The 26711-nt window shown below is 48.7% G+C and overlaps 4 protein-coding genes across 14 annotated transcripts in view; 2 read left to right on the top strand and 2 right to left on the bottom strand.

Annotated features, from left to right (window-relative positions):
- The window catches only part of MFSD11 (major facilitator superfamily domain containing 11), a 32022-nt gene extending 31222 nt beyond the window's left edge, over window positions 1–800 (bottom strand). Inside the window, exon 1 of the mRNA XM_077163937.1 lies at window positions 677–800. The gene's annotated coding sequence lies outside the window, so the exon portion shown is untranslated. The remainder of the gene's footprint in view (window positions 1–676) is intronic.
- On the top strand, window positions 302–4291 carry SRSF2 (serine and arginine rich splicing factor 2). 6 transcript variants are annotated; one of them, XR_013177455.1, is made up of 5 exons: window positions 302–969; window positions 1290–1600; window positions 1872–1975; window positions 2609–2705; window positions 3225–4291. XR_013177455.1 is itself a non-coding variant. In XM_077163947.1 (3 exons), the coding sequence occupies exons 1-2, from the start codon at window positions 608–610 to the stop codon at window positions 1591–1593; spliced, it is 666 nt and encodes a 221-aa protein (XP_077020062.1). In that variant the 5' UTR covers window positions 302–607; the 3' UTR covers window positions 1594–1600; window positions 1872–4291. The 6 variants fall into 6 exon arrangements, 2 of the variants coding, with proteins under 2 accessions (XP_077020062.1, XP_077020061.1); XR_013177452.1 differs by having other exon boundaries at window positions 2609–4291; XR_013177454.1 differs by having other exon boundaries at window positions 1872–2705.
- On the bottom strand, window positions 3111–9359 carry METTL23 (methyltransferase 23, arginine). Of its 4 annotated transcripts, none has more exons than XM_077163942.1 (5): window positions 9239–9359; window positions 6912–7016; window positions 4574–4811; window positions 4406–4490; window positions 3111–4260 (listed from the first exon to the last, which is right to left on the bottom strand). In XM_077163942.1, the coding sequence occupies exons 2-5, from the start codon at window positions 6993–6995 to the stop codon at window positions 4095–4097; spliced, it is 573 nt and encodes a 190-aa protein (XP_077020057.1). In that variant the 5' UTR covers window positions 6996–7016; window positions 9239–9359; the 3' UTR covers window positions 3111–4094. The 4 variants fall into 4 exon arrangements, with proteins under 4 accessions (XP_077020057.1, XP_077020059.1, XP_077020058.1 ...); XM_077163944.1 differs by lacking the exon at window positions 9239–9359 and adding an exon at window positions 8704–9103; XM_077163943.1 differs by lacking the exon at window positions 9239–9359 and adding an exon at window positions 8575–8593.
- JMJD6 (jumonji domain containing 6, arginine demethylase and lysine hydroxylase) lies at window positions 9165–20303 on the top strand. 3 transcript variants are annotated; one of them, XR_013177450.1, is made up of 7 exons: window positions 9165–9592; window positions 10089–10477; window positions 11561–11847; window positions 12632–12767; window positions 14079–14217; window positions 15471–16554; window positions 16897–16955. XR_013177450.1 is itself a non-coding variant. In XM_077163940.1 (7 exons), the coding sequence occupies exons 1-7, from the start codon at window positions 9464–9466 to the stop codon at window positions 16967–16969; spliced, it is 1281 nt and encodes a 426-aa protein (XP_077020055.1). In that variant the 5' UTR covers window positions 9165–9463; the 3' UTR covers window positions 16970–20303. The 3 variants fall into 3 exon arrangements, 2 of the variants coding, with proteins under 2 accessions (XP_077020055.1, XP_077020056.1); XM_077163940.1 differs by having other exon boundaries at window positions 15471–15598; window positions 16897–20303; XM_077163941.1 differs by lacking the exons at window positions 15471–16554; window positions 16897–16955 and adding an exon at window positions 13221–13314 and having other exon boundaries at window positions 14079–14211.
- The last annotated feature ends 6408 nt before the right edge of the window (window positions 20304–26711 follow it).

Here is a 26711-nt window from a genome sequence, read left to right as displayed (position 1 = left end):
CTGACAGAGGCGGGGCTGAGGTCCGAGCAAAAATGATGCGTGAAGGTCAGATACTGGTACCAAGGGAGGGCGGACCCCAAGATGGGCAGCCCTTCCCTTTCCTCCTATCCGAGGGCTCCGGCAGCGGCCTTGCAGGCGGAAGACGCGTTTCGCGGGCTTTCCAACTGCCCCCAAATTCCACTCCCCCCTCCCCCCAGCAGTGACTCCGCGCTTTTCTGCCCACCCGCAGGGCTCCGCGCAGACGCGCCGGCAGGGGGCGGGGCGCGCGGCGGCGACGTTACGGGGCGGGGCGGGGCGAGCCAATCACAGGATTCATTTCCGGGTGGCGCGGGCGCCATTTTGTGAGGAAAGGTATAAATACGTGGTGGGGCTGTAGCCTGCTCAGTTGTGTCTCCCGTGGCGTGCGTGGGGATTCTGCGTGGCCGCGTTGTCCCCACCCCGTCCCTCTTTTCTCCGCGCTAACCGTCGAAAGCCAAGTGCCGAAGAAGAGGCGCGGCGTCGAATCAAGCGAGCCTGAGGAAACCGCCGCCGCAGCGCGCGGGCCCGCCCAGGCGTCAGTTTCTCGGCGCGCAGCTCCCGGGTTTCCCGGGCCGAGCTCTCGGAGGCTATGAGTTACGGCCGCCCGCCGCCCGATGTGGAGGGCATGACCTCCCTCAAGGTGGACAACCTGACCTACCGCACCTCGCCCGACACCCTCAGGCGCGTCTTCGAGAAGTACGGGCGCGTCGGCGACGTGTACATCCCGCGGGACCGCTACACCAAGGAGTCCCGCGGCTTCGCCTTCGTGCGCTTCCACGACAAGCGCGACGCCGAAGACGCCATGGACGCCATGGACGGGGCGGTGCTGGACGGCCGCGAGCTGCGGGTGCAGATGGCGCGCTACGGCCGCCCGCCGGACTCGCACCACAGTCGCCGCGGACCGCCACCCCGCAGGTACGGGGGTGGCGGCTACGGACGCCGAAGCCGCAGGTAAACGGCATGGGGCCCTGGGGTGGGAGGGCGGGGGCCGTCCCGCGGGGCGACGGCGACTCACAAAGGCCCGCGGAGGAGAGGCACGTGGTGGCGGGGCCCGGACGGCGGGTGCGCCCGCCACGTGCCCGCGACCCTGGCGCATCCCGGCCATCTCTTGGGCCCCGGCGGCGGCGGCCAGGGCGGGGGAAGGGCGGCGAACCCCGCCCGGCGGCTCGGGAAATGGCGGCGCCGGGCCTGGCAGTGAGATAATGGCGGCCGCGGCGGGCGGGGCCCCGCGCGACTTCCGTCACCGACGCCCGGCCGGTCTCTGCCCGCAGCCCGAGGCGGCGCCGCCGCAGCCGATCGCGGAGCCGCAGCCGATCGCGATCCCGGAGTCGATCTCGCTACAGCCGCTCCAAGTCTCGGTCTCGCACCCGCTCGAGATCCCGGTCGACCTCCAAGTCCAGATCCGCCCGAAGATCCAAGTCCAAGTCCTCGTCGGTCTCCAGGTCTCGCTCGCGGTCCAGGTCCAGATCCAGGTCCCGGAGCCCACCGCCCGTGTCCAAGAGGGAGTCCAAGTCCAGGTCGCGATCCAAGAGCCCCCCCAAGTCCCCTGAAGAGGAAGGAGCGGTGTCTTCTTAAGCGAACGGTAATGTCCGCGGGGTCCGAGGCGCACGAGCCGAGTGCGAACTTGGGGTGTGGAGTAGTTTGTTAGAGCCGCATTGGTCTAGAAGCGAGGCCTAACGTGGAGAGCTGCTCTGCCTTACTCGGCTTTGGGAGTAATACTGAAGAGGGGTCTGCAGAGAGATGTGTATAAAGCTTAGATAATAATGGCTGTTTCGTAAACTGTTTGAGACCTATTAATGAAAATGACTATTTCTTGCTGTTTTTATCCAACGTCTGCATTTTCCCCTTTAAAGCTGCGGTCTCCTGTTTGATAAAAGAATATTGGCCAGTATTGCAGATTTTAACTGATTTGGCTGATCCTCCAGGGACCAGTTTCTGTGGGCGTGTATTGGAGCAGGTTTGTCTTTACATGTTAAAGATGCACTATCCTCTTAGAGAAAACAGTCAGTTCAACCATTGTTGTACTGATCGGGACTTCATATTCTAACGGATGTGGCAAACGAAATGCAATAAGAAGCAATAAACTTTTGGAAATCCAAAAAGTTTTACAGGTATTGCACTGGGTGGGGAAAGGATAGTGTGTCTTTAACTCTCAAATTGTTTGGTCCTATTTTTAAAAGGAAAGGGCCCAAGTAGCTCAGATATTAAAGCATTAGTTATTCTCGATTACCAAATGATTCATTTGAAAATTAAATTTTTCTTACATACAACAAACTAATTTTCTGACTTCAAGTTGTGTTTTTGTTTGAATACAGCCCTTTTTTTTCTTTTTTTTTTCCCCTCCCTCACCTGTTTTCACCTTATTTGGCCAAGAATGCACAAAACCCACTTTTAAATGTTGATGGTAGCCTTTGTGAACATTTCAAAATTGGGCCTTTAAGAATACTGTGTTAATGGCTGGGTGGAACCTTACTGTTCCTTACTGTTTCACCAAAGCCTTAGTAGGTACATGCCTGAAATTGAAACCACGTGCGCTTTCCTACCTTCTTGTAATGGAAGGTGAACTGAACTCATTTCTTTTCAAACCTAGATGTATCCTCGAGCAACATAATGGAAGACTGGGGGAAAAGGACCACATGTTCAGTCCATCAAAGAGTCCTTGGAACAAGCAACTGGCTATTGAAAAGGTTATTTTGTAACATTTTGTCTAACTTTTTACTTGTTTTATGCTTTGCCTCAGGTGGCAGGCAAACTTCATTTTATGTGCCATTTTGTTGCTGTTATTCAAATTTCTTGTAATTTAGTAAGGTGAACGACTTCAGATTTCATTATTGGCTTGGATATTTGAGGTAAATTTTCATTTTTGTTTATAATAGTGCTGACTTTTTTTGTTTGAAATTAAACAGATTGTTAACCTAATTTGTGGCCTCCTGACTTTTAAGGAAACGTGTGCAGCCATTACTTGCTGAGTAGCCTAAAGCTGCCAAGATTGACGCAACATTGCCTTCATTCCTTAAAATTAAAAACCTACAAAAGTTGGTGTAAATGTGTTTGCATATGCTATTTACCTTCAGATCTAAATGGTAATCTGAACCCAAATTTGTATAAAGACTTCAGGTGAAAAGACTTGATTTTTTTTTTTTTTTGAAAGGATTGTTTACCAAACACAATTCTAATCTCTTCTCTTATGTATTTTTGTGCACTAGGCGCAGTTGTGTAGCAGTTGAGTAATGCTGGTTAGCTGTTAAGGTGGCGTGTTGCAGTGCAGAGTGCTTGGCTGTTTCCTGTTTTCTCCTGATTGCTCCTGTGTAAAGATGCCTTGTCGTGCAGAAACAAATGGCTGTCCAGTTTATTAAAATGCCTGACAACTGCACTTCCAGTCACCCGGGCCTTGCATATAAATAATGGAGCATACAGTGAGCACATCTAGCTGATGATAAAATACATTTTTTTCTCCCTGTTCCCCCCAAAATGGTAAATCTGATCACCTTGTTATGAACTTAAAATATGAAAAATGTTAAGGAAGCAAATGGTTTGTAACTTTGTAAGTACTTACAACATGGTGTATCTTTCTGCTTTATGAATATTCTGTACTATAACCATTGTTTCTGTAGTTTAATTAAAACATTTTTCTTGGTGTTAGCTTTTCTCAGAACATGTCTTGGTCTTTTTTTCCCTGATTTATTTGAGAGACCTATGCAATTATCTTGTGAATGTCACTGACTGTATGAAAGATGTTTAGTACCTGGCTTTTTAAACTAAAAAGTGGGAAATACCAGTTGAGCACCTACTATGTAAAATCAGTAAGTTATGGTAGCACTTTCTTGAGGTTGTTAGCCACCCCCCATTTCAATGACTTAGGTACAATCCAAGTCCTTTTGCTTTGTAGGCCTTTTAATTTTTGTATCCATGGTTGTTACCCATGAGTATCTAGGTTGACTCATTGTGATTATCTAAAGACAACAGATCTTCAGCCCTACTGTTTGTACCTCAAGGAGCTGGAGTGGTCTTCTGAATACTAATTTACAGGCCAGGCTGTTTATCAACATTGTCCTAGAACAGCTTCTAGGTGTAACTCAGAAGCTGTCCTTTGCAAAGGAGATGACCAGCATTTCAACAGTATGTCTTCCCGGAAGGGCAGATTCTGCTATCTCTTCCTTGTCTGCATCAAAAGACTCCAGAGGAATGTGGACACATTTCATATCCCACTTGTAGAGTAAACCTTCAAGTGACCAGTCAGCACTGAAAAGAAATAAATTGTTTTTAAAAATTATGCATTTCCTGTTTTCCTTCAGATACATTCTTTTATCCTTAAGCCAGGTATTCCATGTTTAATGCATAACTTTAATAACAAAATTGAGAGTAAGCTAGGATTATTTAAATTTACCTTCTAACTTGGTAAGTAGACCACAATTGGACCTTGGGGTTCTTCTGCATCAAAAAATAGACTGTAGTTAAAATGTCTTCAAAGTCTGGGAAGAAAGGACTCAATTGACTTTCCTATTCACATTACACCCTTGGCCCAATTTGCTGTTGGAAGAGTTAAAAAGGTTACCTTCTGGTTCGAAAAATACATCAGATGCAAGAATAATATCTTGTGGTGGTAGAGACAGAAGGTCAGGAGCTACATGACCCCACGTTAGTCCTACAATGTCGACGTGTGGCAGGTTATTCATCTCGCAGCTTTGCCGACAAATTTGTAGACAGTGAGGCAGTTCTGAGCTGTCTGACAGCGTTACTTTAGCACCACATTTGGCAGCCAAAATTCCTGGAAGGCTCACTCCAGCGCCGATCTAACAAAAGTTTAAAAGCTGGTGTTTCAAAGTTGTACTTTAAGTCTGAGGTCTTGGCATTTCATCCTTGTGCTGGTCTTTAAGCACAGGGTCAATGTGTAAGTCTACTTGTCTATGATATATATGGTATTGTTATAACAGAAAGCTTGAGTTGAGTTTGTTTTTTTAAAAAGCCTTTCCTTGTGATTCCTAGTATATAATGTCAAAGCATTCTGAAGTTAGTGTTATGCACACCTCTTAGAATTACAACTTGCTGACTCCAGTCATAATTAGGAAGTTAGTTTATCCCTTCATTGTCCTAACAGGCATTCTAACAAGATACCTTTTTAGGCCCCTAAATTTAAAAAGCAGATTGAGAACTAGAATGACTGTAGGATACCCTAGAAAGTTAAAGGTTTCCAAGGCTAAGATGCCATATAAAAATTAGTGGAGATCATTTGGGGGTAGGGGGTCAGCAAACTGACAGTAAATGTTTCAACCTTTAATGGGCCACATGGTCTCTGCAGCACTGTATATTAACACTTTAGAACTGCAAAAAGCATGCTTAGCTCACAGGCCTTACAAATTTAGAAGGCAAGAGTTTTTTGTTATTGTAAAGAAGAAAACCAGTAAGTTCAGGACCTTGGATTTGGTGATGGTTTTTAAAATAGAACCCAAAGCGTAAGCAACAAAAGAAAAAACTTCAAAATTAAAAACAACTAATGGAGAATGAATATCCACATCCAAAAGAATGAAAAAGGACCGCTATATCACATTGTATGAAAAAACTAACTCAAAATAGGTCAGGCCTAAATATAAGAGCCAGGACCATAAAACAAGAAAATGTAAGAAAACTTTGTCAAAATCTTGTGGTAGATTCCTGTCCCAAGGCCCAACCACCTAAAGCAGTTATGGATGAGGGCTAGGCACAGAAAGAGAGCAAGGTGTGGTTTAGAGTTTTTTTTTCTACTTGGCCTGGAGATTAGAAATGTTAAGCATAAAGAATGCTGCAGAATAGGCTATGTTTATTAATATTTTTTCCAATAATACCTTTGCAATGGTAACTAGTAATCAGATTATTAAAATACAGTCAGAATAGGACTAACAGAATAAAACCTAATTATTAAATTTCAGTATGTAAAATGAAAGATGTTTGAGAAATACGGAAAAGTTCCTGAATTTAGGCTTGGGACAAATTAAACAATTGCAGTTTATTTTATAGAATTTGATAGTCAATGTACTTTTTAAATTGTATTTTAAGATATTAAAACATCTTTTTCAAAAAATAACTTGTAGGTAGCACCAGTAATGAAAGAAATAAAGATAAATGTGACCTCAAAATTAGAAACTGCTTCAAAAAAAAGTAATGATTTCTAATTAGGTTGATTATAAATGTTTGGAAAAGGATAGAGGTGATGATAGCACATTATTTTGGGTGTAATTATGTATGAATGTGGTTGAAAGCGGAAGGGTATGTCACTACAAAGAAAGCTTGAGGATAGAATATGGGACTGTAACAAAGTGAACCCTGTTGTGGAAGATGGCTATGATTACAAGTACAAGAATTATTTCAGGAGCTATAACAAATGTACATCACTTACAAGGTTCTAGGGTGTATACGGGGGAAAAATGCAGCTAAAGCAAACCATGGGCTGTAATTAACAGTATAATCAATGGGTACCATACTAATGCTAAGTGTCAACAACTGGGTATAAGGGGTATGCAGTTTTTCTTTTTTGAGTAATGAAGATGCTGTAAAATTGATGATGAATGCACAACTGTGATTATAGTGATAGCTATTAAACACTTCAGATGAACTATATGATAAAAAAAGCTAAATAAGCAAATGAATAGAGACAAGGTAAATCAGGTTATCTGGAGTGGGGATGGGGAATAGTTTTTTCTTGGGGTCATGTAAAACATAACACGGTAGTGATGGTAGCATATGGTGACTAATAACGAGGTACACGCTTAAAAATGGGAAATACATATATGTTGATATATATGTTGCCACAATTTTTTAAAATTTTTAAAAAGGAGAACAAAACTAAACAACTACAAGTATATGGACTTAAATCTGAACATTACCCAGGACTTTGGAAACCTCCAAGGCCACTTTACCTCTAAGATAGCCTTGCCTGGCAGATGCCTTCTGTGAAACCACAGATACTGGGCCAGGACCACAGCACAAGGCCAAACATACATTCCATATTGGAGATGCAGGACCTGTGAAGATAAAATTTTTTTTCATGTCATAAAAAACTACTGGAAGGTGGGATGCATTTAAACAGCATTTAGTTCCAGGCACTGGTATCCAATACAAGAATCCTGCTCTCCAGAGTTTACATTCCATGGGGAGATAAACAAATTCAACTGCAATTCGATGTTATACCATGAATAATTTATTTATGCAATGCTTGAGTGGCCGGCACCATTCTAGGCTGGGGATGTAGCTAGGAAAAACAAGCTCCCTTCTCTCATGGAGCATATATCTTATGGAGAGACAGACAAGAATCCAGTAAGATAATTTTCAAACAGGGTGATGTGAGAGGGAAGGGTGACAAGAGGATCTGGGAAGACTCCAAATAGGATGATTCAGGTAAGGGTGCTGAAGCATGAACTGAAAGGCTTCAGTGACAGCAGCAGGGAGGGGTGGGAGTGGGGGGACAAGACGGTGAGCATGAGGGCAGGTGGCATGGGTGTGCACTGCAAGGGGAGGTTAGACGGGAAGGCAGGCCAAACCTGTGGGCCATATTAGGCCATAGAAATTAGTTTAGATGGTATTCTAATTGTAATGAGATTATATTGAAGGGTTTTAAACACAGACATAACTTGGTATGCAATGGGAAGCAGCGGGGTGGTAAGAAGACTTCCTGGAAGAGGTTTGAGTGGAGCTGAATCCTGGTGTCAGGAAGGTAGGCACCACACAAAGCCTTTGGAGAAGCAGAATCACAAGGTCATAGTATGTAGGGAGGCAATATAACATAGCTCACATGCTGTAATGAGCCTGCCTGAGTTCAAACTCCAGATCTGCAATCTGCTAGTTGTGTGACTCTCCTAAATTACTTAATCTATCTATTCTATCCTTCAGTTCCCTCTGTTGTGAAATAGTATCTCATAAGGTATGCAAACCACTTAGTGCCAAGGAGAAAAGAAAGCAGTATTAGCTCAATCCACTAAAAAATATCTGTGCCTAAAATATGCTAGGTATCCTTCTCAGTGTAGTGTGGAAACAAAAAACAAAAATGCCTGCCCTGGTAGACCTTCCTTTCTAGATTTGACCCAGAAGGGCCATGAAGGGCCAATGAAGGATTCTGACCAGAGGCGAAGACCTTTGGTGTAGAGAAAAGGGATCTCTATTCCTCATCCCCTAATTTGGGAAGAAATCGAAAACAGTATTTCAACAGGAAGGCGTTTAGAGACTGTCAGCAATGAATTCCCATCCTTTAATTTCTCTCAAGCTATTTCATCTTAAAATGGGATTACTAATACCTTCCTCACAAGCTGCTGTTACAGCCCAATGAAACGCTGCAACACGAAAAATGCTTTGAAAAACTGAATGTATATAAGGTATAATTACTAAGGGTAGAATCTCCGACTCTGAACTTTCACAAAAGTGAGAGATGAAACTGAATTAAGAAGCTCCTCAAGATCAAAGAATATTATCAGGTGTCAAGAATTCACTTTCCTGGCGGGAAAGATCCAGTGCGGGGAGACCTCCTGCCTGTTAGGGCCCACAAATGTCCCACTGAAAGACATTTAATCTGCCAAAAGAGCTTCCTACCCAAACTTTTCGCTCTGCGGTCCAACCTAAAGCTGGAAGCTTACGCAGCCAGTGCGGCGTCCCCACCGGTCTGCTGAAACCCCTCCCACCTTCAGGGCGCTGCCCGCCGGGTGCCGCGGCCGCACGCACCTGCGGGACGCGGACCTCCAGCTCGGCCCCCTTAGCCCCGGGACCAGGCTCCTCCGAGAACCGAAAGCGCTGGGCCCGAGCCACGTGCCCTTGGAAATCGCGCTCGCCCCGAGGGGCGTCGGTGGCCCCCGGGCGGGCGGGGCGCGGGGCGGCCAGGCTGCCGGCCCGGGTGTGGCCACCACGCCTGCGTGGTCCCCACGTCCTCCGGCCCGCCGGGTCGCCACCACCCTGACGGCGAGAGGAAGAAAAGCCCCACTTGGGCAACACGGCTGTGGACAGGGCAGCCGAGGGGCAAACCAAACGAAGGCCACAACCTAGGAGGCAAGGAAGCCAGGCGGCTGAGGCGGGCTCGGCCGAAAGCGGGCCCCGGGACTGGGCGGGCTGCCGGAAGTGGACGTGCGCCGGAAGCGGGACGGGCGGGGCGTGGGGGGTGGGGCGCTCCGGGAACGCCCGCGGGCGATGTGACCTTCCCAACATGGCGGAACCCGAGCGCGTCTGAGGGTGGAACCCGGAGGCGCCGAGGCCAATGGATTACCGTGGCCGGCTTGGGGGCGGGCAAGACGGCCACCGCATGCCCAACCCCAGGCTTGGGAGGTGTTTGGGGAGTGAATTTTCTGGAAGGCGACGTTAAAGGCGCCGGGCCAGAGCGAAGGGCGTCTCGGTGCCGCCGCCGCCGCCCGGGCTGGGAGGGGGCCTCATCGGTGGCAGGAAGCGCGGGGCGCCCGAGGTCGTCGCGGAAGTAGCTGGTGACCCCCGCAGGATGAACCATAAGAGCAAGAAGCGGATCCGCGAGGCCAAGCGGAGTGCGCGGCCGGAGCTGAAGGACTCGCTGGACTGGACCCGGCACAACTACTATGAGAGCTTCTCGCTGAACCCCGCGGCCGTGGCGGTGAGCGGGGCCGGGGATCATGGGTCCGGGCGGGAGCGTCTCGGGGCAGCCGCGCCCCCTCCCCGGCCCGTGTTCTGCCGTCCTCCGTCCACCCCTAGCTGGGCACGAAGAGGCCCACCCACAGCCCACGGAGGTCGGGGTCCCCCGCGGCCCGGATTCCAGCGCGGGCCTTCTTCCTTGCATGCAGCGGCCGCCTGAGTCTCACGCCTTCGGCGTCCTCAACAAGAAGACCGACCCATCGTCCCCCCTTTGGGGGCCGGCTGGAAAGGCCCATAGGTGGGAGATGCAAAGCTCCCCGCCCCTGTTGGGGTGGTGCTGGGTGCGACGTGCCCATGTGCACGCAGGTCTCTTCCCCCTTCCCCCCCCCCCGGGAGAAACCAGAACAAGAATCTTTTTCCTTAGGTGTGTCATTGCTAATTAGCCTACGGGGACACCCTCATCCTTCCACCGGGCTTTTTCTTTTTTTAACTAGGCAAGCCTTTTCTTATTCCCTCAGGATAACGTGGAAAGGGCAGACGCTTTGCAGCTGTCCGTGGAAGAATTTGTGGACCGATATGAAAGACCTTACAAGCCCGTGGTTCTGTTGAATGCCCAAGAAGGCTGGTCTGCGCAGGAGAAATGGACTCTGGAGCGCCTAAAAAGGAAATACCGGAACCAGAAGTTCAAGTGTGGTGAGGATAATGATGGCTACTCGGTGAAGATGAAGATGAAATACTACATCGAGTACATGGAGAGCACTAGAGATGACAGCCCCCTTTACATCTTTGACAGCAGCTATGGTGAACACCCCAAAAGGAGGAAACTTTTGGAAGACTACAAGGTGCCCAAGTTTTTCACAGATGACCTATTCCAGTATGCTGGGGAGAAGCGCAGACCCCCTTACAGGTAAAGTACCAGCATATTATGTGGTGAAAAGCATATCTGCAAAAGCATTTGTTAGCAAGTTTGGTCATGTAACAGTTTTCAAAAACTGCTGCATGTTGAACTCAGGAAGGGGACTGCTGGTGCCTGCCTAGGGTCCTCCTGCCAGAGAGTGGGAGTTAATTGATCCAGAGTGCTGCCTGGACATCAGCATTTTAAAAGCTCCCCTAATGATTGGAATATGCAACCAAAATTGAGCCACTGATCTGTAAAAGCAATTTGGGTCATTAAAATCCAGCAATAAGTTTTATCTATGATTTTTTTTCTGTTGGGTATCTGTCCGTACACAATTAATTCAACATTTCTGTGCACCAGAATTTGTGTAGCCTCTGAAATAAAGCTAATAAGATAATCATCCCTGACCATTACAGTCCAGTGCTGTATAATTGAAGCAAATGGATTTATCTTTTCTGAAAACATAGCCCAGTAGCTACCAAAGCATTCCCATCTGACATACCCTCAAAGCCTGTCTGTCCTATGGTACTCGAGGAGCTGTCAGAGAGTATCCTGCAAATTCCATCCCAGACCCCCAAAATGGGGTAACAGTGGGTCCCTAAGCCTCCCAGGGGCTCTGTAATCCTCCATGTAACTCCCTTGTGGGAAGGAACCCACAACCCAGTGGCATCAGAGAGCTCTCTGAAGACCTGATGTGACTCTCTAGGTGAGAGCTTTGCCCGATGCCTGTACTTTGAGAAAGCGCTACATGGAGCATCCTTCCTTATATCTTAAACTTTGGAGCTAGGTAGAACAAAGTAAAAAAAAATAATAAGCTGGGTGATTGTGGTAAGTCAGTTTAACCTCCCTTGACTTCATAGTGTTGAAAGTGAGGCTTAACTAATGAGATAAAACACAACAAAACCAGTCCATTGCTGAGTGCAAAGCAAATGGTAGGTTTTCTCTCAAAAACTATTCTCTATTTTTGTGTCATTATTAATTTTTATCTTATGATGGTTAGGAATGATTTATGCTTAATATGAAGCTTCTAGGAACAGTGGCTAAAATATGCATAGAAACTGAAAACTGTTTCATTGCATCTCCATCTTATAGGTGGTTTGTGATGGGGCCACCACGATCAGGAACAGGAATTCACATTGACCCTCTGGGAACCAGTGCCTGGAATGCCTTAGTTCAGGGACACAAGCGCTGGTGCCTGTTCCCCACCAGCACACCCAGGGAACTCATCAAGGTGACCCGTGAAGAAGGAGGGAACCAGCAAGATGAAGCCATTACCTGGTTTAGTATCATTCACCCCCGGACGCAGCTTCCAACCTGGCCACCTGAATTCAAACCCCTGGAAATCCTACAAAAGCCAGGAGAGACTGTCTTTGTACCAGGTATACATGAGCTGGAAGAAAGAACATTCTTTGCTTTCAGTAAATAGTTGTAGAATTATAAACTGAGTCAGAAAATCCTTTGGTGCTGACTTTAAATGATTTGACTTGGTCCCCAAGGCTGACAGTCATGGGTAGCTATAACTTCAAGTACTTAGGGAGCTGTTCTCCACATTTACTGTAGCCTAAATGTAAAGCTACTAATAAATTTGATACATGTGAAGATAGCTTTATACATAGTTGGTGAGTGGTGTCTTTGTTTGTGCTGGTACTTAAGCATGTTTCTGTAAATTAGGTTTTTGATACATTGTAGCACTGGGTAGATTGAAACAAGGTTTTGAGTGAGGAGGCAGGAAACCAAACACCTTAAAACTGCATTTTATCTTGATATATTAAGCCTACAGAAATGAGAGTATTTTGGGGACATCCTCCTAGAAGCTGCAGAACTCGTGCTACTTTCCAATTAGCGGGGATCTACACGTTTTTCTGTCAAGGGCTACTTTTACACATTTTAGCCACTGCAGGCCAGTTAGTTTCTGTCACAGCTACTCAGCTATGCCCTTGTAGCAGGAAAGCAGCCACAGACACTCTGTAAATGAATGGGCATGACTGTACTCCAGTATAACTTTAATTACAAAAGTCAGTTTGCCCATCTCTGGATCAAGGTCATTCACCCCTTCGGAGCCTGTGTCTGACGCCCCCTTATGGATAGGAATCCCCAGTTTCTGAAGTTTGTCATCTAGAATAATTGTGCCCTGTTTAACTATTTACTTTGTTTGGATTTCAGGAGGCTGGTGGCATGTTGTCCTCAATCTCGACACCACCATTGCCATCACCCAGAATTTTGCCAGCAGCACCAACTTCCCTGTTGTATGGCACAAGACGGTAAGAGGGAGACCAAAGTTATCAAGGAAATGGTACAGGTGAGATAAATTTTTTTTCTTATTTTTGCCTTGTTCCAATTTCTATCCCAGAGATAAAATGTTGAAAGAGTCCATGGCTGAAATACCATGTACTGGTTTTAAGAGAAATCTGGGAGAAGCTGGGGCTGCGAAACCTCATGGGTAGAGACATTTGGGGCCAAGGTCAGGGCTAGTTCTTAGGATGTTTGCCAGCCTCGAGGTGACAGGTTAAGACTGCATGTTTCATCAAAGCCAGTCAGTCAAAACATGGTCATATTGGGACTGTTTCTTGTTTTCTTTTTTGTTTTTGTTTTTTCAAAGCTAGCACTAGCAAAATAAACTATTTTGTTTGGGTTTTATTTTGGTTATTTCTTTTTCTCACCCAGAAGCATTATTCCCCTTTGAACTTATTACCTTCAGTTCTTGTGAGTGAGGTGACTGCCCTGGAGACTTAGCTCCTCTGTTTATCCACAGAACAGATACAGCACGGGCAGCGGCAGTGCAAGCCACCCCCAGCCACCCCGTGCCACTGTGTCCCAACCCTGACCTGGAGGGACCAGCTCGCGGGGTAAGAGAGGGAATCTGGCTTGTTCAGTGCTCAGCCTCCCTGCTGAGAGGGCCAGCAGGGGTGGTGGCTTCTGTTCTCCTTGGACTCTTGGGCGTCTGAGGCCCATTTCCTCTGTTCCATAGGCCACTGCGTGCTGTGATTTTGCCATTCCAAAAGCCATACAGCAGGTCTTTGTCACTGATGACAGTGGATGCCAAATTAGGTTCCAGAAGGGGAGGGCTGCCTTTTCAGTTCAGTTCAGTTCAGTTTTGTCTTTCAAGTAAAGGGGAGTTGTCTCTATTATTTGACACCTCTTATTTCTTTCAAACCTAAGTTTTTCTACTCTCATGAATAGAATTTAACCGAATCCAACTAGTCATTAGGTGCTGTGCTATGGAAAAGAGAGGGTGTGGGGGGAATCTAGGAAAGGGTCAGGGGAAAAAAAAAAGCTAAGAAAGGGGACCTGTTTCTCCCAAGGGAAAAAAAAAACTTCAGAGTAACTTGAGGAAACTTGGCGTCACGTGTTGACAGAACATGCGGCCCCTTTGTGCAGGCGACAGTAAACCGCACGTAGCTAGGGTCCAGCTTCCCTTTCAGAACAGCATGGGCAGTCTATTCAGGCGTTTGTTCCCAGCCTTGGATGTGTGTGTCCTCGCCACCGGACAGTAGTCACTCTGAATTGAGACACCTCGCATTCTGGGGTGTTTCTAAACCTCAGGTCTTAGCCGTTGTGCGTGGGTGTCGTGGTGGGCCGTAGCCCTGAGGCCGGCCTCCTTGTCTCGCAGGATCTTGAAGCAAGAGCACCCTGAGCTGGCAGTGCTGGCGGACTCTGTCGACCTCCAGGAGTCCACAGGGATAGCCTCCGACAGCTCCAGCGACTCCTCCAGCTCCTCAAGCTCCAGCTCCTCGGACTCGGACTCCGAGGTGAGGCCTCCTTGCTTGGGTGTTCTTTAGGGCACACGCCATAGTTAAAACCAGATGTGATGCTACCTCTCCTCTAGGAGGTAGGAAGACATGAATGTTTTTTCACTTTTCCAAAAACTACAACTGCTACCTTTCCTACTGTGGTGAATTTTGCCCATTTCATAGTGTGTTAATCAGGGTTCACCAGGGAAGCAACCAATGGGATGTAAATTTTATGTTAATTTATTAAATTTCATTATGTAAATTTTATGAGCTTTGTTACAGAAATTGGTTCAGGCAGCTGTACATGTGGGCAAGTCCAAATTCTTTAGAGCAGGGCATAAGCTGGCAACTCTGAAAATTTTGATGAATTTTCCAGGAGAAGCTGGCTAGCTGAAATAGAGATGGAAATTCTTCCTTCTGATTGCCGAAATCATCACTTCTCCCTCTAAGGCCTTCAACTGATTGGATGAGACTTCACTCATTGTTGAAGGCGATCTCCTTTGTTGAGTGTGGATGTAATCAGCCATGGATACAGTCAATTTACTGATTTAAATCCATGGAATCCAATCAGGCCAGTACTTGCTTGCCTGAACAACTGGACTAACCTTGCCCAGTTGACATAATACCTTATCATCACACATAGCTTTTTACATGTATGATAATTGTTACAATAACCTCAAGAGGTATTAGTTAAGTAAATGAACCAAGACACAACTAAATGGCAGACAGTATTCAAATTCAAATTGTTCTGCCCTCAGATATTAGTGAGTTTTCCCTGTGGGTATTGAATTATAAGCCTCAAAACACAGCATATCCAGAGACTTGTTGAAAGCTAACATGATATAGAGGTGAGGGTCCTATGCCTTTAGCACATGAAATTCCTGTCGCTTGACTTGGCATAATCTAATTTAGTCTTTTTTCATTTGGGGAGTATGTTTCATTAATGTTAAACGTTGTCATTATTTGCTTTTACACATCTAGCTCTGTGTCCATAGAGTGAAATTCCACAGTGCATTTTCAGTATACTGACCGTAAAATAGTTTGAATGGGAGTCTTGACTTCAAGTAACCCTTCCCTTAGAGAAGCGTGGTGGGAAGTGGCATCCTCTAAGGAGCCAGAAGCACCAGAGGAGGTGAGCGGCGAGCACGGGTCAGCACAGCCTCGCCTCTGGGAGAAGTGAGCAGGGCTTGGGCTGTCCTCTGAGGTCAGGGTTTGTTTGAAGAAATGGTTTGTTATCCTGGGTGACCTCTTATTCCTCCTCCGATTCCTAGTGTGAGTCTGGATCTGAAGGCGATGGGACGATGCACCGCAGGAAAAAGAGGCGGACATGCAGCGTGATGTGGAACGGGGACAGCACCTCGCAGGACGACTGTGTGAGCAAAGAGCGCAGCTCCTCCAGGTGACCTCGCTCGGCTGCTGCCTGGGGAAGGACATGCTCATGGCACGGGGCAGGACCCGGGGAGGGCGGCAGTCAGATCCTGCCCGCAGAGGCCAGAGGAGGAGGAGGACGCTCTTGGGATGTGAATCCATTCACTTAACTTTGGCTAACAGTAGCTTTTTCCTTTGCTACTGATGCACATTAATGCGGCTTGCTTTATGCATAAAGGCAAGAATCTATGTGAATGGTGCCAAGGAAACCCTTAATTATTTAATAAAAATTGAATCCATTTTATATCTTTGATAGTTTTTTTCTTTTGAGAATACCACAACCTCCCCTTGTTGCTTTTCTCCTTGCTGTGGTCTTGGAGGTAAAGCAGTGACTCCACTGGTGCGTATCTTCGATGAGGATATAATAGTTACAGTAAAGGTGGAAAAGACTAGAAAAGTTACCTGTGTCTTCTGAAGAAGCTGAGGCGTGGCCTCTTGCTTTTCTCCCATTTTGCCATTGCTGCATCAAGTGCTCAGGCCGAGTCTTTCCGAGGCAGAAGAGATCTCATACGTTTTATGAAATCTTAAGCATATCTCCAATTTTCGCTTTGAAACAAAATTGAGTCTAAGTAAGTTAAAACCTAAGTAAAACTCAACAAAGCATTTTCTTTGCCAGCACCTTGTCCTAGTGCTGGGCAGGTGGCAGGCTCACCGTGAGGCCCTTACTTCCACCTGTGTCAGAGCCGTTCCGTCTCAAAGGCCCTCAGTACCAATTGGTGTATCTGTCCAAAGCATTGAGAGATGAGATTGTGGGAAGGTAATGGAATATTGACATTCATAGAGTTCTAAGTGTTCAAAGTTCTTGACTACTGCTTGTGACATTCCTGCCACATTCTTTGTATCTTGGATTATGTGGTGAAAGTTTAGGGTCCACATGCCTTTCTGTCATCTTTTATTCATTCTCTGCAGTCTGGTTAGAATTCCATGGTGAGATTAGGGTGTCCTGTTCGAGTGGATTTATTGGACTAGAATGTATACTTCTCAACCCTTGTTCTTTTCACAGTCACACTTAAATTTCTCTTCTTGCCTCTTTAACTGCTTTGAGTTGCATAACTTTTAAAAAAGTTGTTTCTGTTATTATAGAATCGTGTCTTCTCTTGATGTGTAGCTTTGTCATTTTAAAAAACAATTTTTAGGGAAAGTCCTACCATTACTTCACCAAGGGGGTTCCTGAGGGCTTCTGCCTTTTAACCATTTCCTTCCAGCTCCCCACCCCCGTGCCTGTGCTGTCGACATACTGATTACAGGCAGTTGTCCTTTCCTTGGCAGGACTAGGGACCCTCGTGGAGGCCGGGCTCACCCTGAGCAAGTCAGGAGACTCCCTGAGGTGGCTCCAGTGTAAGCTGTTTGCCAGCCAGTTTCCAGCCACCAGCTCAGTTTCACATCTGCTCCTCCCTGCTACTTCGTGTCTCCTTTGAATTTGGATATCCTCTGGCCCAAGTTCCTATCTTCGGTCAAATGTTTTTACTGCTTACTAAAAATAGATTACCAAGAAGTTTAAAAGTTTGGTAAGCTCAGTAAACACTGATGGCTGACATGACGTTGGGTAGGAAGATTCTGTGCTGTCTCCTGTGAGGCTGGAGGGTGAGAGCTTTTTAATGTCTTACTCGTGTTGGATACCCGTTAGCTGGCTGGTGCTGGTGAGGAGCCTCAGCTGTCCGGAGCTGCCGCATGTGAGCAGGGACACGGGAACGGCGAGCTGATTTGGATTTGTGTACGAATCCATTGCATGTATGAAGTACTGTGAATGTATGCGTGCCGCCTTCCTGGGCGCCACCAAAAGCACTTTCAGTGGCAGTAACCAACTAGCCCTGCAGTCACCTTGCAGCCACTGTCAGCTTTGTGATGTATCACTTCTCCAGGATGGAGAGGCGTTAAACTTTGGGAGTATTTTTATGTCATGTATTTTTGGGGGAGGAAGGAATGACACGTTGGTGCTTTTTGTTAAGTACAGTTAGGTGAAAGATGTTCATTTGGTTCTTAGAACAGGAATTATATACTAAGGATGAGGTTCCTTTCTTTACCACCACATGATCCATGAGCAAGGGGCTCTCGGTTTGCAGGGGTTCTTTATGATTAGCACCCCCATTTGTTTTAACTTGCATACATTAAGTGGATAGCTTGTATTACAAGCAGGGGATAAACTCAGAGATGGTACTTCTAGCATTTAGGATCTATTTTATTTATAAATAACTCTGGTATGAATATTTAAGGATTGACCAGTGGGTTCTGTCGCTGGCTCTCTTGATTTACTTGCTTGCCTTAATCTGTCCCTAAATTCAACTACATCTTAAAAAATAAGAAAGGGCTTGTCATGGACATGACCACTGAAAAGCTCGGCTCTGGATTGGGACAGGATGGCAGAGCAGGTGGGTTGGAAAGGTGAGAGTTCAGAGGTGTGGAGGAGCTGACCTGGACCTGTTAGAATCGTATGGGGTTGCCTCTCGAAATACCCTTGATTTTGGTTATAAGGAGAACCAAAGTCTCTTTTTTGTAAAGTGTTAGATATGTAGCAGGCTGATTGTCATTTTGTGAAGAGGCTGGTCCTGTTTTGTCTTAGTGAATTCAGTTTTGTATGTCCTAAAATGCCAACCTGAATGTGTGGCTGGGTTGGCAGGAGCACCTCTGCCACCTTTCCCAGAATTGGCGCCCATCCTTCTACCTGCTGGCAGTGCTGCCCCCACCTCCAGGCCACAGGGCTTGGGCAGCCACTCCCTCTGTTCTAAGGTGGGTCCTGTGTGTGAGTCAAGTCAAAGCCTGACTGTCTCATCTCTGTACTTAGTATCTGAATGCTGTTTCTCTGCTTCCTAAAACGTTCTTACTCTCTTCAAAAAGCTTTTTTATTGTTCTTTTCCCCAGTATTGCTTCCCAGCTATCACGCTTGCCCTTTTTCTTTACCTTCCTCTCAATTTCATTACCAACTGCCCCTCTAAATTTTAGTTTAGTTTTGTTTTCTAAGCTATTTGCCACTAGGGGGAGTGGTGAGACATGGTTGCCAGTGGTGTGGAAGCTTGAATTTTGATAGATTAGCTACCCAGTTTCTTCGGATTTTATTCAGATGTCGAAATTGATTCCTGTTAGGTAAACAATATCTGGAAATAAGGGACCTGTCCTGTTTGACAGGTCTGCAGTCTCCTTTCCTGAAAGTGTCTATGTAGCACAGAACATGCACTGCTGTTTGGCTATTGCCATCCCATAAATAACTGTGGAACAGGCTTTAATTGCTCTAGCACAGGCCAGGGATTCAACAAACCCTTTACTGCCACCATGGGCCATCCAGGCACACCACTGTGGAAGCAAAGTAGAAAAGACGTGGGAACATGGCTTGAGAGAAAGGAGTAGGGTGGTGGGTAGGTAAGACATGGGATCTGTTTCTGAGCTCACCCTCTGCCCACCTAGCATTAGCTACTTCTTTTGAATGGGTCAACAACAGTGGCGAGAAGGATAAAGCATTAAACTATACTTAGGGATCATTCTCCAATATCTCAGCTCATCTTAAAACCAGAGCGCTGGGTCCTAGAGAAAGGGATCTGGGGCTCGTAGCTTCTGAAGAGAGGAACAAAGCTGGAGAGACACCAGCGGGGGTCCCAGGGAAGCAGGAAAAAGGCCCTGGGACTTTGGGGATGAGGGAGGCAGCAAAGGCTTTACCATGAGCACAGTGAATCTGGAGGGGCACATGGTGCCAACTCTGGACTGGCTCTATAGACCTGTGATGATGGTTAGGGGACACCTCAAGGGAAGAGCCACTGAAAACAGGGAAGTTATTCACATTTTGCTCTGTGCTTGGAGCTGCCCATACATTCATAACTCATGGATTCAACAAATATTTGCATTTTCCCTAGGTGCTGGAGATAGAGCAGTCACAGGCCCCAGTCCCGCCCTCAAAGAGCTTGTGTTTAATGGACAGTGAATGTGCTGTTGTTCAGAGGGCACCGTCAGGGTAGCAGCCCCACACACTGCTGCCCACCCAGCTAGAAAAGCACATGCACGCCCCACTGGACTGCAAGTTTATTAGATCTTCATGAAAGCAGAAACAACACCTTGGCCATCTACTTAGATTAATATGGGGCTTCCTTGTACATTAGCATACAGTATTTAAGGACCAATGAGAAGGTTGCTGGTGGAAGTGTTTTAGGAACTTTAGAGGTTCAGCCTTGCTAAGATTCATAACTTAAGAAGAGTGTGGGACGGGACAGGAATTGTACAGCAAATGTAAAAAGATACTGTCTAGGAGGCAGTCATGGGGGATGCAACAAGAGGCTCTTTCCATTGTGGGCAGCATTTCCCCTTCTGGTACGTCCTGACATGTGTCCTGAGTACTGTTAAGGCCTGTGGAGTCTGGTTTCTCCTTCCAGACCCCTGGCTGGCTTTCTCTTGGAATGCTACATTGCCACCAAATCAGGTAAATCATGTATGTGCCCTGAGATGGTGACTCTCAGCTTTGTCTGATTGTTAGTTCAAAAGCTTGAGTCCTGTAGCCCCCCTGAGCCTGCCTCCACGGCGACTGGACTGTCTCTTGAGCACCCCGCACCTCCTGTAGTTGTCAGAGAGAACACTGAACAGATTCCTAGCTCTGCCCCCGTCTCCGCGGAATGTCTGTGCGCCTGCCATTTCGTTGGTATTTTTAACTGTCACTGGGATGAAGCTTGTTCATCAGTTTAAATAAAGCAGCTTGATTTGGAGTTGGGGTTTTGCCCCTTTTTGTCCGTGTTTCTTTTCATTCTTATTCATCTGAAAGTCAAAAGCAGGAAGCCGAGATTGTGTGCAGTACAGGGCTTCTTAAAAATAGATTTGAAAGCTGGGGACGGGGCAAAATAAGGCAAAAACATTTTGGTTGTAAAGTCCCACAGTAGCCTCGAGATAAACCCCACTCCACATTCTTTAGTCTTGGGGCATTTTTCTCCAACCACCACTAGAAGGAGATGCACATCCCTTTATGGCATGGGGTGCTGGGGATGGAGCTCTCCCAGGGGTAGGACCCTATCGGTCATAAGTGGAGCTCACAAGGAGGCCTGAGAACTTACGTGTATCCTCCATTTTAAAAAAATGCCTTGGAGAGCAGTGTGATGGTGGCTCAGTGGCAGAGTTCTTGCCTGCCATGCCGGAGACCCAGGTTCGATTCTCAGTGCCTGCCCATACAGAAAAAAAAAGCCCTGGAATCCAGCATCTCAGTCTCCATTATGGGGACTGAAATTTTTCCAAAAAAGTACTAAATGTAAAAACTGGAACCCTGTTTTTCCAACATTCAGCCTTCTGTTTGGCATCACCTGATAAACATGCTTGCCCATATTTATTTAAAATAATTGAGTGGGAGTGGGAGTGGTAGAGAAATAAGTTTGGCTTACCATGTATTTTAATTCAAATTTGCCCTATTCCGCAACAGTGCACAGGAAGGATTTGGAAAAAACCAGTTTACTAACTTTCCTTCACTCCTCTCCCTCCAACATATTCCAGAACTTAAGCAAAGAAGAAACGTCAGAGGAAGTGGTGTGGACCCAATGCTGAATGCCAAAATCCAACCTCTGGGGAGGGGGAGAGGGAAACCACGTTACAGTTAGGCTTTGTTGAAGGCTGCTGCTGGGCCACAGCCTGGAAGGACCTGGAAATGGTCCCTAAGGAAAAAAACAGCTGGTGGCAATGGCTAGAAGTAAGTGGGTTTTACATTTTCATTTTCTTACCAGGCATAAAAGCACTGCACTTTACATCAACGTTTCTGAGTTATGTGTCTCAGCAGTCCCAAAATAGCATCAATATTTCCAAAATTCCGTAAGATGAACTTCGGTGCAGCAGTAAAACAATGCAGATTCGAAGTGACCTTCACAACGGGCCTGAGCCCAGATGGCTAAGCTGTGCCTCAAAGCGTCAAGCCTGCCCAGGGCAGGGAGGGCAGGGAGGGCGGGCCCAGTGGGCTTTGGATGCGCTTCTTAAGGCCCCAGGGTTCTGGGCCCCCTACATCGGAGTCACCCCCGGGGGGCCCAGAGGATTTCGCGGGAGGTCGGGGGCGTGGCTCGGGGCGGGGCCGACGGGGGCTCCGCCTCAGGGCGGGGTGCGGCGGGCCGCCTCCCCCGGGGTCCCGGCCGGCGGGCACTCGGCGGCAGCGGGCGCGATGGAGGCGCCGGCCGGGCTGATGGCCGGGCTGATGGCCGCGCTGCCCGCGCTGGCCACCGTGCTGGCGCTGCTGCTCGCCTGGCTGCTGGTGCGCCGCGGGGCGGCCGGGAGTCCCCGCCCCGCCAGCGCGCCCCGGGAGCCCGCGCCCCCGGCCGAGACCAGCGCGCCCCCCGCGCCGCTCGGCCCCTGCTCCCGGGAGCCGGCCGCCGCGTCCGAGGAGCCGGGAGAGCCCGCGGCGGCGCCGGCGCCGGCGGAGGAGGAGGCGCCGGAGGCGAGGCAGGTAGGGAGCCCGGCCCCAGCGCCCGCCGCGGGCGCCCCGACCCCCAGCCCCCGGCCCAGCCTCTGGGACCCGCGGCCCGCGAACCTCCAGGCCGGCCTGGCCGCAGATCCCGAGCAGGAAGGGGGTCCCCGCAGCCCCGCGGCCTCCCCCGCCTCCCCCAGAAAGTGTCGCCGAGCCGGGGGAGGTGTGTTTAGTTGGCTTTTCCCCGCCTCCCCCGCGTCGAGCGGCCGCTGGGGACTCGGCCCACGCCCCCCTCTCCCCTCCGCCCTCCGTCCCAAATCACCGCACGGAGTGTGGGGGGGCGGGTACAGGCTGCAAAGCCTGCGAGGAGAGTTGCCTGATATTGGAAAAAATAATAATAAACCCTTAGGGGGAAAAAAAAAAGGCAGCTGCTCTTTCTGCATCCAGATTCCAGAGTCGGGGGTGCCTGCGGGGGAGCCAGGAGGTGGGACCTGGGAGGAAAGGCCCGCGGCCGTTGCCACGCCTTTCCGCTGTGGTTTTCAGGCGGCCCACGTGCTTTGGCTCGAGTGGGACCGAGACCTCCCCCCCACCCCCCCGTCCAGCTGCGCGCCCCCGAGCCCGCCCTCCCGCCGCTGCCCCAGCCCCTAGCGCTCTCCATCCGACGTGTCCGACCACGGGGCTCAGCTAACCACATCCCGAGGGTGTCTTTCTGGCGTCCTCGCAGCAGGCCAGCTCCGTGCATTTTTTTCCGGATGCCTCTCTAGGGTGGGACTCTGCCTGCTGGCCGGAGCCCACGCTCCCAGGGTTTCAGCCCCTGTGCCAATCAAGTCCGCTTGTGGAGCCACAGACCACAGACCAGCTCCTTTTCTCTGGAGGGTGGAGGGCCAGACATGGAGCGCATTTGCTTTGGGCAATGCCCACCATGTCCAGTGCGGGAGGCCGGAGCTGAAGATGGAGGGAGTCCCGGCGAGGGGGCAGCACTGCTAGGCACCCAGGCCTTTCTCTTGGCCAGACCCGCTCAGAGCTGGCGCTGTGTGTGGTATATGGGAGACTCCATGCAACCCCGAGTGGATTCCAGCCAGGCCCGAGGAGGGCTGTTTTGTCACCCCAGGCAGAAGGGGGACCCGGGCTGAGCTTGGTGGGTCGGGACCCCAAGGCCCTGAGCTCCCTGCTCGAGGAGGCCCGCTGGTCTCGCCCGTGGTGGTGACCAACCCCGTGTGGGCATCAGCTGATTTGTCAGGACTTGCGCCCACATTTCGGGGTCCTGCTCTCAGTCAGGCTCACCCCACAGTTTACACATTGTCCCTTTGTCACGCAGCAGCAGCAGCAGCAGCAGCAGCAGATTCTGGACTGAAGTTTAAAGGCACCTTAGGGGCTCTCAGCCCCGCCTCCATTCTCTGTGTCACATCACTTCTTAAAGGAAATAATGTTGTGAGCTCTCAGCATTTGAGGTAACTTCTGATGGGTTTAGTGCCATTTAAGCGACCGTCGGGGCCCTGGCATTGTGTGCCTGGGCTACTGCATTTCCTGCCCGGCAAGCGGATGCCTCAAAACCCCACATGCCATTTGCACAGCTGGAAGCTTGTGCAGTGGATGCGGCTGCCGAGGAGGGAGAACTGAGCCTTGCCCCTGCTCTGTGACACTCCGTCCTGAGATGTGCCCCCCGATGTGAGAATTCAAGTTTCCTTGCATGGAGGACTTGCCCTTCCCTTTTGGGTCCTGACCCCCAACCTTTTTGGGGCTGGCGAGGCCCCTCAAATGAAACCCACAAACAGCCATTAAGTCGTCGCTAGATGATGTGCTATGGGGGAGGCAGAGAATCCACGCCCCTTCCCCCTTCCCGGTGGTGGGATTCCCCCAGGAAGAAGCTGCTGAAAAATTGCCTTGGAATAAATTTCTACATTTTCAAGCATAGGCCCAGGTGCTTTCTGCTGGTTCCAGTATTGCCCGAGGGCTTACTTAGCACACTCCTGAGCTCCAAGAACAGACTGGAGGGACCCCTGGGGAAAATAACTCAAGGCCTGGAGTGGGCCAAGCAGTCTCCCGACTCCCTCCCTAAATGCTAAGTGAAAGTGGCCGGCTGCCAGATGCTGTTAGCTGGGTAATCACTGCATCACTGCCCCGGGAGGGGCTTGGCTTAACTCACCTCTCCCCTCCCCCTGAGTTTTCCATTAACCGCTGGTTCTCTTCTAATCCCATCATCTGCTTCCTGCAGGGCTAGGACAGCTGCTGTCTCTGGCTCACAAAGCTGATTATGGAGAAGGATTTGGAGTCCAGGGAAGCAACCCTAAGCAGTGGCTGTGGGGCCAAGGATGCAGGGTTGGGGGGCCCGGGGCCCCTGGGGCCCTCTGGGCAGAGACAGAGTGGCCTGGAGAGGCCGCCGATGGGCCCAGCACTGGATGGGCCCAGCACTGAACACAGAGGTGGAGAACCGTGATGCCTCCGGAGCCCGGGAGGGCAGGGAGTCAGGGGAGGACAGGATTATATGATTAGAACCACTGCGCATTTCTCTGGGAGGGATTAGGGTGGGGAGGGCAGAGGGGAGGAAGCATGAAGGCGCCCCTCCCCCCTCACAGAGAACCGGAGCCAAGTATGTCCACATGGCCCCTTTTAAGGCCAGGAAGCAGCACTCTGTGTGCCGATGTGTGGGGTTGGGTTGTAGGGTTTTCAGGGTTTACTGGACGTGTAGGTTCCAGCAAGGCTGCTGTGTAGGTGGTCACGGGAGAAGGGTCCGGGGTCCCAGAGCAGGAATTAAAGTATGCGGCCAGCTAGCTCCGTGCGAGAGTCTGAAATGGTGGCACTCACGTCCCGCTCTGCTCACAAACAAAGCAGGGACTTTGTCTGGGGCATCTGGCCTACGTCACGAGAAACTAAACAGGTAGGGAGACCCTTCTGGATTAAAGGAGACTGAAGAGATGTAGTGACCAAATGCAATGCTTGGTACTTGGTTGAATTCAGAATCAGGGAGTGTTTCGGTTTGCTAACGCTGCCAGAATGCAATGTACCAGGAATGGGTTGGCTTTTTCAATGGGGATTTTATTTTAGTTCACAAATTTACAGTTCTAAGGCCATGAAAATGTCCAAAGTAAGGCATCGAGTGGAAGATACTTTCTTGGAGGAAAGGCTGCTGGCACCCGGGGTTCCCCTGTCACGTGGGAAGGCACACGCGGGTGGTGGAGGTCTGATTGGGCTATACAGCTCCTGTCTGTCTATCCTTACCAGGCATCGTGGCCCCGTTCAGCCTCTCTAAGGTGATGGGCCCAACATGTGTCCTCTGCCTTCCCCAGCCTCATGGCATGGGTGAACCCTCCATGAAGCCACTGAGACCCTGGCCTTCCCAGAAAGATGGAGAAGCAGGTGGCACCCCCTCCCCGTCATCTGCCCTGACCTTCATGATACCGGCATGGCCCTCCTTTCCACTCTCTTACCAAAAGCATAGAAGCCAGGGAGCTGAGGGCCAAAGAGCTAGTTAGTAATTGTTTATACTATTTGGGGGACTAATGATCCGCTGGGGGGACAAACACTGGAAATGATCCAAAGATCCATTAATTAAGACATCAGACCAATAAGCAAATTGGTATGAAATAAGGGAGGGAAGAAAGGAAAACAGCAGTGTGTTCACAGTAATTTTAATGATGTTCATTCACTGAGTTGTAAATAGAGGTCACTGCTCATAGATCAAGAGGGTTTTTTTGTAAATCTGTGTTAAGCTCATAATTTAATTTTCTTTTAATATGAGAAAGAAGTCCAGGGGCTTTCCTTACAGCTAACCTTTGTTCTTTCTTCCAGAGACAAGTAGTCTTGGTAGCACACAGAAAATCCAGCTGTCAGAATTTTCCACTTAGTGATAAGTAGCCCATTTGTAAAGAAAATGTCTTAAGGAAAAAGCTGCCTAGCTTTGCAGAGTTAGAAATAAAATCTTAAGCGTGCGGTCGTGTAGTTTCTCTTTTGTATGGAGCTCTTCTCTTCCCCAGATTGTCAGCCAAGCCGCAGTGTAGGAGGAGTGAGACCAACTTAGGACACTGGTAGGCGAGCTGCCTGAGAAATGCCAAATCCCCGGTGGCCAGAGCATTTCTGAAACAACTCAAGTCTCCTAGCTTGCCACAGATAAGGAGAGATATTGAGCAGGACTTACCAACCTGGCCCAGAAACTTCCTCCTGCAGCAGGTACTAAGGTGGATGTCGGATAGGGGGTTACTGAGCTCCTTATCACTTGCTTCTTGGTAAAAAACTGAAAAGACAGCCCAAGGCACGGTCGACATTTCCCTTCCCATCAGGAGACAGAAGCTGTGGTCATATATTTTCTCCTGATCACAGGGACCTATTGGCTAAAGAATAGTTACACAAGATTAAATGGCCCCAGGAAAACCCATCCTAGTAATTTATGGAACTGGTCTGAAAACGTTGCCTGCCTCTGAATGATCATATGACTTGAGGATGTCACTTAACCTTGGGGTCTCAGTTTTGTCATCTATAAAATAAAAAGGTTGAGCTGAAAGGACCTCTGATACCTTCTAGAGCTCTAGCAATCCATGATTCTCTACTTTCCAATCATCAGCTCCTGTTTCATGGCCTCTCTGTGTGTATGAGTATGTGTATACATACTATTTTCAAGTAAGAGCTCTTGAGGGATCCTTGCACGCATTTATAACCCTCAGTCCAGACCTGATCTCTGGTTAAGACAACCCTGGACACATTCTCAACAAGAGCCCAATTCTGTGGCCTTGCTATTAAT

Source organism: Tamandua tetradactyla, chromosome 6, assembly GCF_023851605.1.
Source record: "Tamandua tetradactyla isolate mTamTet1 chromosome 6, mTamTet1.pri, whole genome shotgun sequence".
NCBI classification, from domain to species: domain Eukaryota; kingdom Metazoa; phylum Chordata; class Mammalia; order Pilosa; family Myrmecophagidae; genus Tamandua; species Tamandua tetradactyla.
Note: the sequence above shows the minus strand (reverse complement) of the source record. Positions and strands in the feature narration are given on the sequence as shown.